Raw genomic sequence first — 19,464 nt, 5'->3', positions numbered from 1 at the left:
GAGGAGAAGAGAGAGAGGAGGAGTGATGGGAGAGGGGAGCAGGTAGAGAGGAGAGGAGAGAGAGGAGAGATGGGAGAGGGAGATTGTTTATTTATTTGTGTTGAATTTTTTTGTTGCGTAATTGTGTAAAAAAAAAGAAAAAAAAAGTATGTTGCATTTTATCCACGCTTTAATATTTATTTAATAAAAATACTGATACAACCAATGCAGCTGATTTACTGAGTTCCTAATGTTAAAGGATTTTAATATCTCAGAAAGTTGAGAGATATGGTATGATTACATGTAACCTTTTATTTCATATTTACAAGATAACATTTGTTACAAGATATCACATTATTTTTACACACAATTACCCATTTATACAGTTGGGTTTTTACTGGAGCAATCTAGGTAAAGTACCTTGCTCAAGGGTACAGCAGCAGTGTCCCCCCACCTGGGATTGAACCCACGACCCTCCGGTCAAGAGTCACACTTTATAAATCACAAACCTTATTTTACTGTTATGATTACTGTAAATAAGACTTTTCCCAATGACTACTGAGTCAGTAGCTTTCTGTGATGCTTAAAATAACATTTTATAATTGCGATTTTATTTCTTTTTTTAAGTGGCCCGTTTTGTGAAAACTACTGTGTTCTGATACATTTTACTAAAAATGTTTTCATTGGGTACATACATAAACAGGGACCATAAATTGTGTGTTTACAAATATGGTAACATTTAAAAAAAAAAAAAAAAGTTTTTTACACATTTTGTTTAGTTAGTTTTCTCCTGTTAAAAATACCACAGTGATATATGGAGGCTGTGTGGTCCAGTAGTTAAAGAAAAGGGCTTGTAACCAGGAGATACCCAGTTCAAATCCCACCTCAGCCACTGATATTGTGTGACCCTGAGCAAGTCACTTCACCTCCTTGTGCTCCGTCTTTCGGGTGAGACGTAGTTGTAAGTGACTCTGCAGCTGATGCATAGTTCACACACCCTAGTCTCTGTAAATCGCCTTGGATAAAGGCGTCTGCTAAATAAACAAATATAATCATGCAGCACGGAGCAGTATATTTGTGCACCCACAGCTGAAGCGACCACTGGACAATGTAAACAAACTGCACCACCAACAAAAGAAAGTCTAAAATGTGGAAGCAAGCCAATATCTCATTGGAGACTGCTTTAAAACCCTGAGGCCTGCACGTACATTGTGGCGGCTTGTGGCACCGTGAGGCAAAAAGATTGCTATTCAAGATTAAATTAAGTACAATTTACTACGTAGTTTAAAGTGACCAACGTGAGCTACGTGTAGGAGAGAAACAGGCTGCGCAGGCGGGCGGTATTCCAGGACCTTGTTACGCCCTCAACTAGACGCAGACCCAGTGCCCTTGAGCAGAGATACGCCTTTTTACTGTTTTTTTTCCACTGGCGCTGTTTGGATATTGAGCAAGCGAGCCGCCATTTTATTGTGAGAGATCTTTAGCTTGTTGTTGTTGTTGTGGTGGTGGAGTTTGGGAGCGACTTTGAATCAAAATACAAAATAAATACCGAAAAAAACCCTTTTTTTCAACTCCTGAAAATCCGTTTTCGTTAGTTGCGTTCGCTCGCTAACGAAACCAGCGTCGTGCTGTTTTTTATTTCGGAGTAACGATATTTATTGAGTTATGTCAAACATGGGCACTATGGCTAGCAGATAAACAGAGTACTTTTTATAATTATTTCAAACGGAGGAAGAAAAAAAAAAAAGACCAGAATCCATAACTTTTTATTTTAATTATAAAGTTAGATTTAAGGTGGTGGGATTATTGTTTATTATTATTATTAATTTAGTTCAATTTAGAATTTTTTTGTGTTTACTTTAAAAATGAGAGGCGGATCTTTCGATTCTAGAGACCGTGGACGAGACCGAGGAGGGTAAGCAAAACAATTAGGAACAGATTTTAAAAAATAGGTTTTTATTTTTAATGCTTCGAGATATACATTCCTCGCACAGAGAAATAGGCCTAGATTGTACTGTACAGACAATGCATTTCTGTGATATAAGAATAATATTTATACATGGTAACGTAAAAGCTTGAATTGCAAACCGCTTTGTAGTTTTACCATATATACTTAATGGAAAACTGACAAATTGAAAAGATGTGACATTTTGAAATCCAACATGAAATACTAATCTACTACTATTATGGATTCAAGTAGATTTTTTTTTTTTTTTTTTTTTTGCGATATCATTTTGTAGTTTCTTTGATTACATGATGTTAAATAAAAGATCAAAATTATGTTCATATAGTTTATTTTTAATTATGTCTCAATCCTAAAATTCTAGGTGATGCAATCAGCACGATACGATATATCGCAATGCATCTGGTGAGATTAGGGTAGCTTTACAGCTCTGTCAATAATTGAGGGAAAAGCTAAAGTGAACCTCACTGGTCCACTTGTCCTGAAAACCAAAATATTAAAAGCCAGAACGTTTGATCTTGAAAAAGCAATACAACATGAACAAAGCTCATTGTATCCTAACTTGTTGCATCCTAGCTCATATTGTATTTTAGTAGTAGTATTATTTGCACTTACTGTAAACTACACTGTATTTAAATATGAATCTTGCATTGTATTATTATTATTGTTATTATTATTATTTATTTGTTTCTTAGCAGACACCCTTATCCAGGACGACTTACAATTGTTACAAGATATCACATTATTTTTACATACAATTACATTATTTTTTACACATTCTTTTTACATACAATTACCCATTTATACAGTTGGGTTTTTACTGGAGCAATCTAGGTAAAGTACCTTGCTCAATTGTACAATAGAAGTGTCCCCCACCTGGGATTGAACCCACGACCCTCCGGTCAAGAGTCCAGAGCCCCAACCACTACTCCACACTGCTGCCCCATTGTAACCCTGTACTGCCCTGTAGCACCTCTGTAAGTCGCCTTGGAGAAAGGTGTCTGCCAAATAAATAATAATCCAATGATAATAGCAGCCCCCCTCCCCCTCTAGCCCTCGTTTCGGGTCGAGCCGTGGCGGGCCCCCTCCCCAGAAATTTGGGAACCCGGGGGAGCGACTGCGTAAGAAGAAGTGGAACCTGGACGAGCTGCCCAAATTCGAGAAGAACTTCTACAAAGAGCATCCCGAGGTGGAGCGCATGACCCAGGTGAGAGGGAAAGTAAGACTCCTATTGCACAGCAGTATGATTCATTCCAGGTTTTACTGCTACTAGCTTGATTAGCCCCAGTGTGTCTATGTAACAAGCTCAGGTGTGTCTTATTATTGAACTCATAGTGAAACCAGGAGCGGGTCAAACTGCTGTGCAACAGGAGTCTTATTCAAGGATGGAACTATGACTCCTATTGCACAGCAGCTTCACCCATTCCAGGTTTTACTACCAGCTTGATTAGCCCCTGAATATTAGTCATTAGCCCTTTCATGCATGGAAACCTTATATGGGGACAGATTTTTTAAAAAAAAAAAAAAAACTGTTCTAGTCTTTATCTTTTTGTCTCTGGGTACATGTGGAAGACTAGCAAGCAAATGCATGATAGCCTCATATGAGCCGAACGCCATTTCTTCCCCCATGTAAAGCAATGGGGGGGGGAGAGAAAAAAAAATTGTGCAGAGAGAGTATTTTTTATTGTGCTTCACACAGAACAAGTTAAACAGTTTGCCTTTTTATATAATTTTAAATATGAAAAGTATGTGAGTATTTTTTTTTCCTTTGTTCCCCTTGGTCAGTATGAGGTGGAGGAGTTTCGCAAGAAGAAAGAGATCACTGTCCGAGGAAACGGCTGTCCCAAACCAGTGGCTAAATTCCATCAGGCACACTTCCCTCGTGAGTACAGACCCTGTGTGTGTGTGTCCTCTCTCCTCTGTCTCGCTCTCCCCTGTCTCTCAGAGTAAGTTCTTGATGTTTCAGTGAACCTACCTCGATCCAGACAGTAGACAGTGTGTGTGTGTCTCCTCTCTCTCTCACAGCCTCCCTCGCTCTCTCTTTCTCTCAGAGTATGTGCTGGTGTGTGTGTGTGTGTGTGTGTGTGTGTCTCCTCTCTCTCTCACAGGCCCTCTCTCTCGATCTCTCTCTCTCTCTGAGAGTATGTTCTGGATGTGCTGGTGTGTGTGTCTCTCCTCTCTCTCTCTCACAGCCTCTATCTCTCTCTGAGTATATTCTGGATGTGCTGGTGTGTGTGTGTGTGTATCTTCTCTCTCTCTGAGAGTATGTTCTGGATGTGCTGGGGTGTGTATCTCCTCTCTGTCTCACAGCCCCCTCTCTCCCTCTTTCTCTCAGAGTATGTTATAGATGTTCTGGTGGAGCAGAGTTTCTCAGAGCCCACCGCTATCCAGGCTCAGGGCTTCCCGCTGGCGCTAAGCGGCAGGGACATGGTGGGCATCGCGCAGACTGGCTCGGGGAAGACACTGGCGGTGAGCTATAGACAGTCTTTTCAGAAGTAGACTTGGAAATTGGCACTAGCCCTGCTGCTGCACCCAGTCCTGGGGTTCAGAGCTCCCCTCAATGAAGTCTAGTATTATTAATATTGAAACGATCAGGAGCCAGGAGTTTGAGCAGGTTTAGAAACTCACACTAGCCCTGCTGCTGCTGCACCCAGTCCTGGGGTTCAGAACTTTGAGGGGAGTTCTGAACCTCAGGACTGGGTGCAGCAGCAGCAGGGCTAGTGTGAGTTTCTAAACCTGATTAGTTCTAGTGAGCCTGGTGAAATAAAGATTGCACATAATAATAGGATATTGAAGCTGTCTAATGTGAGTCTGTCTTGTTTTCTCCACAGTACCTCCTGCCAGCTATAGTTCACATCAACCACCAGCCGTACCTGGAGAGAGGGGACGGGCCCATTGTAAGTGTGCTGAGCTGGGGTGAGGGGGCGGGCTCTCATTGTAAACAAGCGCATGTTACTGCAAGCTGAATTGAATCGCAATTAGGTTTAAATAAAGTCAGTTTCGGGTAGTCCTGTCACTGTTTCGTTTCCTAAGTGAAAACGCGCGACCGGATGCAAAGCGTGCCATTTCAAATCGGGATTTTATAATTCTGTGATTCGTGTTTGTCAAGGCTTTTTGCAAAAACAGCATAGCTAATTGAAATGCACGACAAGGTGAAATACACGTCTGTTTAATTAGCTGAAACCACGTGTAACATGGTTGATTTTCACATTTGTCTGATTCGTTGTGTTCAGCCAGGATTTAACCCATGAGAGAGGCATCTCGTTTGCAAGGGGGCCTCGGCAAGAGAAGGCAGCGTTGGTTCTAAAATCAACGGCAAAAAAGAGACAGATCATTCAAACAGCACAGTTAAAAGAACCCTAAAAACTAATACAAAAGAGCACACAAAAAATAATCAAACGACTCTGTAGGTTCAGTAAAGTTCAGTGAAGTCTTTATCCCATTATCCGATAGTTTTATTCCAAAAAGAATTATTACAGTAAAATGCATCCAAAAGTACTGGGTGAAACTCAACAGCAATGAAAGTTACAAAGGATTTTGCTTTTACAGTTTCTATTTATACTGGAAGGAAAGCAACCATTCATTATCATACAGACAATTACATACTATCACCCCTCCAACGAGCACCACACCCACAGCACCACGTTTCAGAGGAGTAACTTAGGCAGCTTCTCTAAACTGGTCAAAACCAGTTTCTTCCTATCTAACCAAGCTTATCAGACCCCTCCCCCACCACACACACACACAGCACCTTCTCCACCCCCAGACATACTTGAGATACCACGGAGGCAATCTTGTTTAACAGAATGGTGAGTTACCAGTAAAAACAACGTGAGACGTCTGAACACTGAGACCTTACCGCAGTGTAAAGTTGCTCCTATGTCTGCCCATTGCCAAGTACAGACTCCAAAAAGAGAATTCCTGGTTGCATCACCGCCTAGAATTTTAGGATTGGGACGTCATTTAAAAAGTAAATAAATAACCCATACGTTTTAGATATTTTATTTAACATTGTGATGTAATCAAAAGAAACTGCAAAATGATACCGCAATAGCAGTCCAGTAGTATTTCAAAATGTGAAACTTTTGTCGGTTTGTTTTCATTCAGTATCTGGCAACTACAAAGCGCTGGTGTGTAATTCAATATGTTAACGTAACGTTATTCAGCAGGTTTCATTCCACTTTTTAGTTAATTCTACATAGAGGGTGACGGGGCTTCCAAGTGTCGCATCCAGTAAAGGCGCTCCGTGTCGAGTGCAGGATGCGCTCTATAGTCTGGACATCGCGAGTTCGAGTTCAGGCTATTCCTTTGCCGACCGAGGACGGGAGCTCCCAGGGGGCGGCGCTCAATTGGCCGAGCGTCGTCCGGGGGGAGGGAGGGTTAGGTCGGCCAGGGTGTCCTCGGCTCACCGCGCACCAGCGACCCCTGTGGTCTGGCCGGGCGCCTGCAGGCTTGCCTGTAAGCTGCCCAGGGCTGCGTTGTCCTCCGATGCTGTAACTCTGAGTGGCTGCATGGTGAGTCTGCAGTGTGTAAAAGAAGCGGTCGGCTGACGGCATACGCTTCGGAGGACAGTGTGTGTTCGTCTTCGCCCCTCCTGAGTCAGCGCAGGGGTGGTAGCGGTGGGCTGAGCCTAAAAATAATTGGACGTTACTAAATTGGGGAGAAAACAATAAAAATAATTGGCGACCACCAAATTAAAAATAAAATAAAATGCATCGAGGGTGATGGAAAACATTTGGCCATAGATGCATATCAGTGTTAATCTCTCTCTCCTATCTTTGCAGTGTCTGGTCCTTGCTCCGACGCGTGAGCTTGCGCAGCAGGTTCAGCAGGTGGCATACGAGTACGGGAAGACGTCCCGCATCAAGAGCACCTGCATCTACGGGGGGGCCCCCAGGGGCCCGCAGATCAGGGACCTGGAGAGAGGTGGGGGGCCACTGACTGATGCATATTTTGTTTTAGTTTTTAGTTTTTTTTCTTTTGAAAAAAAAAAAAATCAGCTTAACCACAATATCTCTCTCTCTCCTACTCTTATTAAACTCCTAGAGAAACCAGGAATGGATCAAACTGCTGTGCAGCGGGAGTCTTATTTCTAGCCCTGTGGATGCTGGGTGACTAACCTGTCTCTCTCCTTCTCCTTCTCTCTCAGGTGTAGAGGTCTGCATTGCTACCCCCGGCCGGCTCATTGATTTCCTGGAGGCTGGGAAGACGACCATGAACCGCTGCACCTACCTGGTTCTGGACGAGGCTGACAGGATGCTGGACATGGGCTTCGAGCCCCAGATCCGCAAGATCATCGAGCAGATCAGGGTGAGAGAGCTGGGGCTGCCTGCAACTCTACAGACTGCATACATACGTACATACAGAGACACAAACCAGGGTGAGAGAGCTGGGGCGGCCTGCACTGAGACATACACACAGAGACATACACATGCACGCGCACACACACACACACCCTCCCCCTGAGCCCCTGTGAATTAAATAATACACTGCAGTGTGATGACTAATTGAGTGCCTAGTGGTATTTCTGTCATAAATCTAGTCTCTCTCTCTCTCTCTCCCCCACTCTCCCTCACCATTCCCCCTCCCCCCACTTGTATTCATCGTCTCTCCCTTTCCCTTCCTCTGTAACCCTTCCCTCTTTATCTTTCTCCTCTCACTGACCGCTTCTCTCTTACTGCACTATCCATCCCCCTGTCCCATCTCCTCGTTATTCCCCACCCTCTCCCTACTTCTCTTGCCATCTTTCTCCTCTCCCCCTTTTTTCTTTTGCCTCCTTCTCACCCTTTCCCTCACTGTTTTATTCCTCTCCCTTCTCCAGCCGGATCGCCAAACCCTCATGTGGAGCGCTACCTGGCCCAAGGAGGTGAGGCAGCTGGCGGAGGATTTCCTGCGGGACGCGGTGCAGATCAACGTGGGGGCGCTGGAGCTGAGCGCCAACCACAACATCCTGCAGATAGTGGATGTGTGCCAGGAGAGCGACAAGGACAGCAAGTGAGAGAGAGAGATATACACTGAGACACTGCTATAGTCTCTTTCCTCCCACACTCTTTTCTCTTGTTCCCTCTCTCACACTCCCCTCTCTCCCTCTCTCTCTCCCAGACTGCTCCAGCTGATGGAGGAGATCATGGCCGAGAAGGAGAACAAGACCATCATCTTCGTGGAGACGAAGAAGCGCTGTGATGAGCTGACCCGCAGAATGAGGAGAGACGGGTGAGTGAGAAACAGCCTGCTTCCTCCCTAAACTGCCACTCTGAACCCAGGAGAGTGGAGACTGCCTCTCTGAACCCAGGAGAGTGGAGACTGCCTCTCTGAACCCCGGAGAGTGGAGACTGCCTCTCTGAACCCCGGAGAGTGGAGACTGCCTCTCTGAACCCCGGAGAGTGGAGACTGCCTCTCTGAACCCCGGAGAGTGGAGACTGCCTCTCTGAACCCCGGAGAGTGGAGACTGCCTCTCTGAACCCCGGAGAGTGGAGACTGCCTCTCTGAACCCCGGAGAGTGGAGACTGCCTCTCTGAACCCCGGAGAGTGGAGACTGCCTCTCTGAACCCCGGAGAGTGGAGACTGCCTCTCTGAACCCCGGAGAGTGGAGACTGCCTCTCTGAACCCCGGAGAGTGGAGACTGCCTCTCTGAACCCCGGAGAGTGGAGACTGCCTCTCTGAACCCCGGAGAGTGGAGACTGCCTCTCTGAACCCCGGAGAGTGGAGACTGCCTCTCTGAACCCCGGAGAGTGGAGACTGCCTCTCTGAACCCCGGAGAGTGGAGACTGCCTCTCTGAACCCCGGAGAGTGGAGACTGCCTGCTTCCTCCCTGGGCTGTGTTTTTGGAGTGCGTGCCTCAGAGCATGTCTGGCTCACTTATTTATGTGATCTTTTTATTTCCGTACAGGTGGCCCGCCATGTGTATCCACGGAGACAAGAGCCAGCCTGAGAGGGACTGGGTGCTAACAGGTGAGCAGAGATCATTAACAAGGGGGCGTAGCCAGGCCTGAGGGCAGGTACCATTACCACAGAGATCATTAACAAGGGGGCGGAGCCAGGCCTGAGGCCAGGTACCATTACCACAGAGATCATTAACAAGGGGGCGGAGCCAGGCCTGAGGGCAGGTACCACAGAGATCATTAATAAGGGGGCGGAGCCAGGCCTGAGGGCAGGTACCACAGATATCATTAACAAGGGGGCAGAGCCAAGCCTGGGGGCGGGTATCATTACCACAGAGATCATTAGCAAGGTGGCGGAGCCAGTCCTGGGGGCAGGTACCACAGAGATCATTAACAAGGGGGCAGAGCCAGGCCTGGGGGCGGGGTACCATTACCACAGAGATCATTAGCAAGGGGGCGGAGCCAGTCCTGGGGGCGGGGTACCATTACCACAGAGATCATTAGCAAGGGGGCGGAGCCAGGCCTGGGGGCAGGTACCATTACCACAGAGATCATTAACAAGGGGGCGGAGCCAGACAGCTATAATTATCATTACAGATGCAGCAGCAGTGTGCCTAAATAACAACTACAAACACTGCTACAAATACAAACACGGTGTCAAGGGTCAAGTGTAATTACATCATTGCAGTTCATTACAAATGACACGGTTACAATTGGAATTGACCAGAGGTCTGTATGCAGTCTAATGTACCTAAGCAAGGATGGTTCTGAAACCCAGGACTGGGTGCAGGGCTAGTGAGTGAGTTTCAGACCTTGTGAACTAGGTATAACAGATACAGTGAGACAAGCTGCCAGACACACTGAGACACAGTGAGATACACACTGAGATGAGACTGAGACACACAGGACTGGGTGCAGGGCTAGTGAGTGAGTTTCAGGCCTGCTGAATTAGGTATAAGATGTTTTTAATTTTTTTCAGAATTCCGCAGCGGGAAGGCTCCGATCCTCATCGCGACGGACGTGGCGTCTCGTGGATTAGGTACGTGTCGATTTCGGGGGTCGCGTGCGTCTGGAGAAAAAACTTAAACAGGAAATAAAATAGGATTTTTAAAACAAAACAGTAGGCTAAAAAAAGAAAGAAAACATGTAATAATAGTTTAAAACAAAAAATAACTGTTGGATAGTATTTGGAAGTAGAGTAAATATTGATAAAAAAAATATATATATATAGCATGATCTTCCCCACATGATGACAAAAACTTTTTAACCGAATCTTTTTTGTGTGTGTGTGTGTCTTTTTTAAATTATTATTTATTTATTTTTAAATTAAATGTCATTTTTATTATTCTCGTTTTTGTATTATTATTATTTGATTTTGTTTTCCAAGTTCCTCCCTGCACTTGAAGCGTACAGGCCCTGGCTTTGCACCAGGACCTAGGCATGACTAATCGAGCGCCCCAGATGAGGAGTGGAGAAAGCAGGCCCGATTAATCAATCCCAGCTCTGCCTGCCATTGGGGGCGGGCTGGAGCAGTATGTTCCAGGAGGGGGAGGGGCCACTGTGCAGCTCTCTCGTCCCAGCCTGCTCTCTGCCTCTTGCAAGCCCGCCACGCCTCTTCAGGTTCGACACTTTTAGTTTTGATTGCAGCTTTAGCCATCTGACAGTTGATTTGCAGCATCAGCTGAGAGGTTTGCTGTATCTAGACCTCGCTCTATCCCACATTTTTTTCTGTTTTTCTAGTTTTTTTTTATAGTTAAAGAAACAGGCCGTTTCTCCCCTTACCATTCAATACACAAACCAGAAACGCTGTCTCCGTACCAGAGAGCTGTTTGACTGGCACAGCTATGGCCAGACGCTTTGCATCGCATACAATGTTAGGATTGAGATATTAAAATCAGTTTAGACGAACCAGACCGAACCCTTTTTTGTATTGCGTTTTCAGTTACCCCTTTTTTATCACAATTTCCCCTTTTCAAACTGCATTGGTTTATATCCCTCCCGCCCCTGTGAAGATTTAGCCCCAGCCAGAGAATCTGATTCACTTTGCCTGCGATTCCCCTGAAGAAGAAGGCAGGCAGGCCTGGGAGTAAAGGGCTGTGCAATACGCAGTGCCGGGCTCCCTTACCGCCCCCTCTCCCGGCTCCCCTTTCCCCTCCTCTCCTCCTCCTGTCATGTCTGGTCCTGGCGGATCACAATCCAGGTCTGTCCAATGCTGGTGCTGCAGAGGGGAGGACTGTGCTGGAACACACACACACTCTCGCTCCCTCTCTCTCTGTGTCTCTCTCGCTGGTGTGTGCGTGTGTGACACACTCTCCCTCTGCGTGTTCGCTGAGAGTGTAGCCGAATGCTTCTTTGTACATCTCGCCTAAAAAAAAAAAAAACTGCAAAAGGGACCCAGACATTTTAAACTCCACAGTCACCCCCCACCCCCCCACCACAGCCCCAGTTGTCTGTTTCTTGTTACTGCTGCCGGCTGGCTTGACTCTCTGAGCTCTGGTGTTGACCCGCTGCCTCTCACACTGCCTCCAGCGTGTGTGTGTGTCTCCTGTGTGTGCGTGTGACTGCAGGCTACACTTCCGGATGGATTTCAAACACAGTACGCAACAGATAATGGCAAACTCTTGTTCCGTACGTGTGATGCACAAAATGCTTGTCTTCAAGTGTCCGCTGGCTGCCTCTAATCAAGTTGAGAGTGTGTTTCATTCTCTTGCACTCTTTGCTGCGTCATACGAAGAGAGCAAGAGAATGAAATACGCCTTCAACTTGATTACAGGTAGCCAGGTTAAAAAAAGCAGATGAAAACCTGGTATTAACACACAATCTGTTTATGTAGAAGCTGTTGTATTTTAAACGCTTCAAACGCTTAGGGCTGTGATTTCTAGAGAGCGGATTTCTAGTTAGGAGGAGTGAGCGAATAAAGAAAATAAAGTGTTATTGCAAATTCCACGGAGCAAGACAGTTAAGCACTTAGTCTCGTACACTTCGACAAATCCTCTTGGGAGTGGGGGGGATGAACGGGAGGATCGCACCATCCCAAAGTGGGGTACACCCCACTATCCACCCCCCCCCCCCCCCCATCCTGTCCCCATGGGCTGCCGAACAATTTTGGGAGGGCTGTTCGGGATACCCTGTTACCTGCACCTCTGCTAGGGTGAGTATGGATACTAGATAGTTTGCACTCTGTCTGTCTGTCTCTGTCTGTCCAATTCTTACTGCTATCAATTGACTGTCTAACGATGTGTTTGTGTGTTCTTTCTTGTACAAATTAAAGTGAAATTCTAGAAAATAGAACAGGTAACAGGAGGTAGGGTTCTATTTAGATTGTCAATCAAATGCATTTATCCACATTTTTATAGATTTTTTTTGTTTTAATTTTAACTCTTAAGTGGATTGCATAGTGTTTTTAAACCGGAAAATCGTAGCCCTGTTTGTTTATACCAAGAGCCTTTCAGATGCTGTTTGTCTGTCTGTCTGTGTGTGGGAGAGAGAGAAGTGAAAGAAATGATTTCCTTGTGTGCTATCAGCTATGCAGGGTTTTTCTCTCAAGTTTTGAAAGTCTTATTTCTTAAGTCTTATAGGGGTGTAGCGATTTCGCTGTGTATCGATGAATCGCAATGCTTTCTATACACGATGTATCAAGGTCTGTATCGTTTGTATTGGGATACAAGACCACAGCATATCATTGTAGTTAAAGAACTACAGCTCCCAGCATCCCGCACCACTGCCGCAGGAGAGGAGGCATTCTGGGAACTGTAGTCACACCGATTCACTGTGTATCAAGACCACGGCACAGCTCATTATAGTTCAGAGTGGTTCAACAGTTGATATGTGTACATACTCTCCCTATATCATTTAATTTGTCTACCAAAGTGGTCCATCATTAAATGAACACTTGGTTATTATTTATGCATCTTGCAAGCAGCCCACCGCATGTATCGCATCGCGACCTGCATGTCCTGAGATCTAGATGGGGAGATCAGTGTGTCGTTCCACCTTTACAGCTGGTGTTCGTGGTACTGCAATGGGATCTCTCTCAATCTCCCTCTCCCTCTTCCTTTCTCTTGATGCTGTTTCAAAGGAAGGAGGCTGTTTGTCTTTAAAAGAGGATTTCACTCTCAGTAAGCGGCAGTGTCCTTTTCCCAGCCCTTCACTGTAATGAGAAACAGACTGCAGCAGCTTCACTTCACTTCACTTCTCCCACCCCCCCCCCCCCCCCCAAAAAAAACAAAAGAAACTGCCAAGAATTCAATGAGAATTCAACAATACAGCTAGGGGCAGCTGATGCAGAGCGTCCCTCCAAACCCACCCCCACTTTCACAAAACCCAACCAGCTTGTTCATTATTATTATTATTTTTTTCTTAGCAGACGCCCTTATCCAGGGCGACTTACAATCGTAAGCAAATATATTTCAAGTATCACAGTACAAGTAATGATACAATTAAGAGCAATTTTTCATGAACTGTAGCGTGAATTCTGTTCCCCTACCGTTCAAGAAAAAAAAAAAAAAAACTCCCAGCCAAACAAAACGATCAGTTTCGCCACTTTACAATTCAGATCTACCCCCCCCTCCCCCCTCCCCCAAATGAAATGTCACTGGATGGGACCGCAGAGAAGCATGAGGCCTTCCTAAGGACCGCTGTCCGGCGCAGCGAGTGTGAACAAGACGCGTTTATATTCAATCACAAATCAAGCATGTGGGGACTTAATGCTGCCTGGGGCTAGCGATGCATACTCCCCACACACACACACACACACACACACACACACACACACACACACATACATACATACAACACACACAGCCAGATACAGACACACAGACACAGACACACACACACAGACAGACAGACACACACACAGCCAGATACAGACACACACACACACACACAGCCAGATACAGACGCAGACACACACACACACACACATGCTAGCCCGTGTCTCTCATGACTACAGAAACTAGATAAATTCACACACTTCCGCTCCAAGAAGTAATGGGACGAATGAATGAATAAATGCAGATCTACTGCTGGTATCTGTCCCAATACTTATTGGAGTGTGTTTTGTTTCTGTAAATATGCGAGTCTTTTCAAAGGAGGGAGCGTGCATCGATCTGGTAAAGCCTCAACATTAAGAAATATTCTTGAATATATCTTCCATATATTTTATTTTTCTTGTTTTTCAAGGTTTTATACAGTATATATTTTTGACCGCTTGCTTAGGATTCCTAATTATTTAATTGGGAATCAGCCGTTCAGTGCAGGATTACACAATACATATCGATACCCATTTCTGAATAGTCTGTGGGTTGCTTAGGCTCTTAAACTGATTACTTTTTATAATCAGAAAAATCAGTTTATAGTCATATATATATATTCGAATTGTTACTAGTGATTTGATTTTTACATTAGCTGTTATTGCAAGTTAACAAAACACTTATCTTCCCATTGCCCTGGTAAGTATTCAGTGCTGCAGATGACAAATCATTTATCAGAACTACAAAAAAGCTCTAGAGAGAAATGTTTGGATTTAGCTTATAAAAACATTGTAACTGGATTCTAAATAAGGGTAAGTGTGTCCTGCAAAAAATAAGCTACAAAGTGCAGCTGTACTTTATATGTACTTGTGGTAGAATCGTACACAGTAACTGATGCAAGAAGTGTATCAGAGATGGAAATAAGACTCCCGCTGCACAGCAGTTTGATCCATTCCTGATTTCACTAGGAGTTTAATAATAAGACACACCTGAGCTTGTTAACTATACACACTGGGGCTAATCAACTTGGTAGCAGTAAAACCTGGGATGAGGAGGCTGTGTGGTCCAGTGGTTAAAGAAAAGGGCTTGTAACCAGGAGGTCCCCGGTTCAAATCCCACCTCAGCCACTGACTCATTGTGTGACCCTGAGCAAGTCACTTAACCTCCTTGTGCTCCGTCTTTCGGGTGAGACGTAATTGTAAGTGACTCTGCAGCTGATGCATAGTTCACACACCCTAGTCTCTGTAAGTCGCCTTGGATAAAGGCGTCTGCTAAATAAACTAATAATAATGAGTGAAGCTGCTGTGCAATAGGAGTCATTTCCATCTGTGATGTATTGAATTTAGTTGGCCAAATACAAAAGAAAATAATACTGGTGGTCTCTCGTCGGTTCCTGAAGGTAAGTGCGTTCATATCAGTGTGCAGAAGAGGCAGAGCTGGGCTAATCAGTAGCCCTTACAGGTTGGTACTCCTGCATGCAGTCGGATTTCTATGTAAAGTACAGGCTTGGCACAGCATGCACAGATTGAGTGAATAGCAAAGTATCGTTCCAGTGCTCTGCCTCTCCACTCACTGTGCCTCTCGCTTCTCTCCGCTGGTCTCTGCTCCCCCCTCAGACGTGGAGGATGTGAAGTTCGTGATTAACTACGACTACCCCAACTCCTCGGAGGACTACGTGCATCGCATCGGCCGCACGGCGCGCAGCACCAAGAAGGGCACGGCCTACACCTTCTTCACCCCCGGGAACCTGCGCCAGGCCCGGGACCTGGTCCGAGTGCTGCAGGAGGCCAGGCAGGCCGTCAACCCCAAACTGCTGCAGCTCGCTGACTCGGGGAGAGGGTGCGGGGGCAGTGGTGAGTGAACCCCAAACTACTGCAGCTCGCTGACTCGGGGAGAGGGGGGCGGGCAGTGGTGAGTGAACCCCAAACTACTGCAGCTCGCTGACTCGGGGAGAGGGGGGCGGGCAGTGGTGAGTGAACCCCAAACTACTGCAGCTCGCTGACTCGGGGAGAGGGGGGCGGGCAGTGGTGAGTGAACCCCAAACTACTGCAGCTCGCTGACTCGGGGAGAGGGGCGGGCAGTGGTGAGTGAACCCCAAACTACTGCAGCTCGCTGACTCGGGGAGAGGGGGCGGGGGCAGTGGTGAGTGAACCCCAAACTCGGGGAGAGGGCAGGTGGTCATGGGGTCATCTTTTTCTTTGTTCATCGCAGTTGGGATATACTGTAGCTCTCATCACTATAAAATCAGCTAAAAACCTCCTTCAACCAAAGTCTGTCTACAGGGATGGAAATAAAGACTCCCATTTTGATCCATTCCTGGTTTCACTAGGAGTTTAATAATAAGACACACCTGAGCTTGTTACCTAGACACACTGGGGCTAATCAAGCTGGTAGTAAAAACTAGAAGGGATCAAACCGCAATGCAACGGAAGTCTTTTTTCCATCCCTTGTAGTTTTTAATGTAGAAGCGTTATTAAATGTAGGTCTTTTAAATTGACCACACCACCCTTGTGTTTGTCTCCCCCAGGTGGTCGCCTGCGGTATCGCGGCGGCTCTGACGCCAACAACCCGAACCTGATGTACATGGATCAGTGCGAGCGGCGCATGAGGGGGGGGGGCTCCTCCAGCCGGGGGGGCAGCGGGAGCGAGCGCAGCAACAGCAATAAGCACTCCTCCTCTTCCTCCACCTCCTCCTCCCGGGAGCACAGGGAGCAGGGCCCCAGCTACAGCCGCGGGGCCCCTCAGGAGCAGCCTCAGTACACCGGGGCCCCGCCCCTCCCTCTCATGGCTCAGCAGTTCAACCCCCCTCAGCCCCCTCCCATCATGAGCTTCATGTTCCCTCCCCCGCCTGCCCCCAGGAAATAGACTCCAGGGGAAACTATAAAGAGAAGTTTTTTTTTTTTTTTTGATCAGCGAGTAGTTTGGGGTTGAAAATATAATTGTCATTTGTTTTCTTTCTATTCTGGAAAAGGGCAGGGAATCTGGTGTCTTTGATAAGTGTAGGTATTGCAAGATTTTGGCTACGCACTAAAATAATCAGATGCTTGCAATAACCTAAAAAAGCAGTTTTATTGTTTAGTAGACAGGCTCAAAACACACAGAGATTTTGCAATGCATCTCTCATACACAAATGTGCAGCGCACCAGGAAGCATCCATTACATGAGAGATGACTTTTCATTACAATACTGAAACATACTTTGAAGACTTTCTCACCCACACAGAGATGCGTGCAGAATACAGCTGGGGGCAAAAGTTTAGCGTCACCTAGAATTTGAGACTTTAAAAAAAGAAACTATAGGAACATAATTTAGATCTTTTATTTAACATCCTGTAATTAAAGAAACTACAAAATAATATCACAAAAAAGTCTACCAGAAGCCATAATAGTAGTACAGTAGTATTTCACGTTAGATTTTGAAATGTTACATTTTGAAGTTTGCCAGTTTCTGTGGAAAACTACCAAGCATAGTGTAGTTCACTATGTTAACAAAACATTATTCAGAAGGTTTCATTCCACTTTATGAAGGAAAATGAGTTCATTCTACAGGGTGATGCAAAACCTTTGGCCAGAGCTGTCCGTACAGCTCGCTTGACCAAACCAATAAACACGCTGACTTAAAAGATAATCAAACTTCATCCTTATAGCTTTACCTCGAAGTTGGACTTGGGTGAGAAGTAAAACTGATCTAGAATGATATAAAGTATACAATATAATGATGGTTTTGTTAGAAGGGCTAATAGCTTAGTATTGGTTATTAGCAGAAGCTAGGTATTTTATAAAGGGGTTAAAGACTGCTATAGGATGAGGGAGCATGTGTTGTACTGTACCTGAAGTACCTACATCTATACAGCTCTTCAACTAAAATAATGGTCTTACCCCAAAGTTTGAGATGTATGTCTATTAGATTGCAACTCCGTTTGTATAGAAGCTCTCTGAGTCTTTCATGAAAGGATGTTGTCATATTATTATTATTATTATTATTATTATTATTATTATTAAAGTTTATAATGCTAGACCCAGGTTTGAGTTTGGTTGCTGTAAAGTGCGCTGTTAAGCAACCAGGCCATTGAGAAGTCAAGGTCCGACTGATCCTGTGTCATTCTCTGCGTTCTAATGTTTGCCCGCTTCTTCAGAGTAATTCTTCTGTGGAGATACGGCAAACCGCAGAAGTAAACTTCACAGAAATGTACGACCTCTCGTGTCAAAACTTTTATAGGCTTCTGGCTTTCTTTGCTTCTGTGCAGCAGCCAAAAAAATGTGAATCAAACCGATATTTGAAATATCTTTACCCCTCCCTTGCCCTGATTTTTATTTTTTTTGTTGGGTACGTGTTTTGGAGGGGTTCAGATTTAGGTTTTTGTCAAACTAAAGGTAAGTTTGGCAGCCAAAGAAATGACCCCCAAAAACGTCAACAAATTAAAAGAATGTGTCAGGCTATGTTGTAATACAGATTACTCTGTCAAATTAAAATAACACAAGTTAAACAATCAAATTAATTCAAAGATTCAATTCAGTGGGGACCATCTTACTGATTCAGTTTTGAGTTTTCAGGGCTTTTTATATGAGGTGTCTGTGTTGTGTGTTTTTTATAAAGGTAAGGTAGGAGTCACAACCAACACAGACACACACAACGTATGTAGCTCTAATCAAAACCTTTATTCAAAGCTGTTGGTAGTTTTTGTGAAGGTAGGTGCTTGTTTGTTAATGCTTCCCTCCAGGTAAATGCGAGGGAAGCAGCTTTGTTCCTGTGGGATTGCTGATTTCTATGGTAACCGATTTATATTTTTCTTGTTTTTATGTATGAATAAGGTGTAAGGGTTTGCAGCAGTAGAGAGAGAGATGGAGAGTTGAGAGTCTTTGTGTAGCTCGAAACCACCCTAACTCCAGCAAGTGTGCATGGCTTCATCCTGTTTTTGAATCGGAGATCGCAAGATAGTCTTTCCCCATGTGAAGTTTGTAAGCCTGTGGAATCATTAAAAATAGGCTGTGTGCATTTTTAATTGTATATTTAATCATTGGAAGAAAACATCATCCTCTTTCTTTTTGATTAAATCCTTAAATTTAAAATTTGTGGGAACACAGTTTGTTCAACAGGCCGACGAAATGATTTGCTTTAGAATCTGGCTGGAAGTCATTCAACAATTTTGAGATCTAATAAAGAATTGGACTGAGAATCCACCAAGTTGAAATTCATTTTTGAGTCCTTGGATGTTTGACGATTGGTTTTATTTAAAAAAAAAAATATTGACCCGTCTATTCTACTAAAGCAGGGGACGCGATAGATTCAGTTGCAGCGTGACTCAGGAGTTGAAGACTATTAACCCTCTTTCTGTCTGTCTTTCTCTGGATCAAACATGTTTATTTTATTTTTTTTCAAACCGTCTTAAATGCTTTTATAAATATGTATTTTTTGTATTTGCTTGACTTAACTGCCTGTGTTCCTGTGCAGAAGTGTCTCAGTGCTTTGAGTGTACCTCTCAAATTTCCTAACGAAACGAGAAATGCTGCACAGTGTGAAATCTGTTGGCACAGAATAGACAGAAACATGTGGGAGGAAGGGAGGGAGTGTTACTGCTCAAGGGTAGCTAGTGGGATATGCTTGGGGTAAACTTGTGTATATGTTTTATACATCTGGTAAATGTGAATGTGTGTTATTTTTCACGAGCAGCGTCTGAATACGCAGATATTTGTCTCGCCGCTGTTGATGCTGTGAAATAACCCTTTTTGATTTTTCTTTCCCTGCTGTTCAGATGTCATGGGTAGGGTGCTTCGAAATGTATCATAAAAGTTGTCTGTTTTTGATAATGTTAGCAGTTCTCTTTTCAGGTTTAATTACAAAATAAAGGTGTGGGCAAATTTGTTCAGATTTGGAGTGGTGTTTTTTG

At 44.7% G+C, this 19,464-nt stretch overlaps 1 protein-coding gene across 1 annotated transcript; it reads left to right on the top strand.

Annotated features, from left to right (window-relative positions):
• The first annotated feature begins 1,332 nt into the window (after nt 1-1,332).
• Nucleotides 1,333-19,445, top strand: LOC117433011 (probable ATP-dependent RNA helicase DDX17). The gene is made up of 13 exons (XM_059016510.1): nt 1,333-1,894; nt 2,996-3,149; nt 3,728-3,824; nt 4,278-4,411; nt 4,774-4,839; nt 6,727-6,868; nt 7,092-7,252; nt 7,764-7,936; nt 8,045-8,155; nt 8,832-8,893; nt 9,803-9,862; nt 15,194-15,430; nt 16,105-19,445. The coding sequence occupies exons 1-13, from the start codon at nt 1,845-1,847 to the stop codon at nt 16,440-16,442; spliced, it is 1,785 nt and encodes a 594-aa protein (XP_058872493.1). The 5' UTR covers nt 1,333-1,844; the 3' UTR covers nt 16,443-19,445.
• Nucleotides 19,446-19,464: the final 19 nt, after the last annotated feature.

The sequence above is a fragment of the Acipenser ruthenus genome, chromosome 53, assembly GCF_902713425.1.
Source record: "Acipenser ruthenus chromosome 53, fAciRut3.2 maternal haplotype, whole genome shotgun sequence".
Classification (NCBI taxonomy): Eukaryota; Metazoa; Chordata; class Actinopteri; order Acipenseriformes; family Acipenseridae; genus Acipenser; species Acipenser ruthenus.
The sequence above is the reverse complement of the archived record's forward strand: the minus strand, read 5'-3'. Positions and strand labels throughout refer to the sequence as shown.

Bases quoted from the DNA above. Each gene is read 5' to 3' on its own strand.
- LOC117433011 (XM_059016510.1), top strand. From the start codon at position 1,845: ATGAGAGGCGGATCTTTCGATTCTAGAGACCGTGGACGAGACCGAGGA. The intron at 1,895-2,995 runs GTAAGCAAAACA...CTCCCCCTCTAG, and splicing joins CGTGGACGAGACCGAGGAGG to CCCTCGTTTCGGGTCGAGCC. The intron at 4,840-6,726 runs GTAAGTGTGCTG...CTATCTTTGCAG, and splicing joins AGAGAGGGGACGGGCCCATT to TGTCTGGTCCTTGCTCCGAC.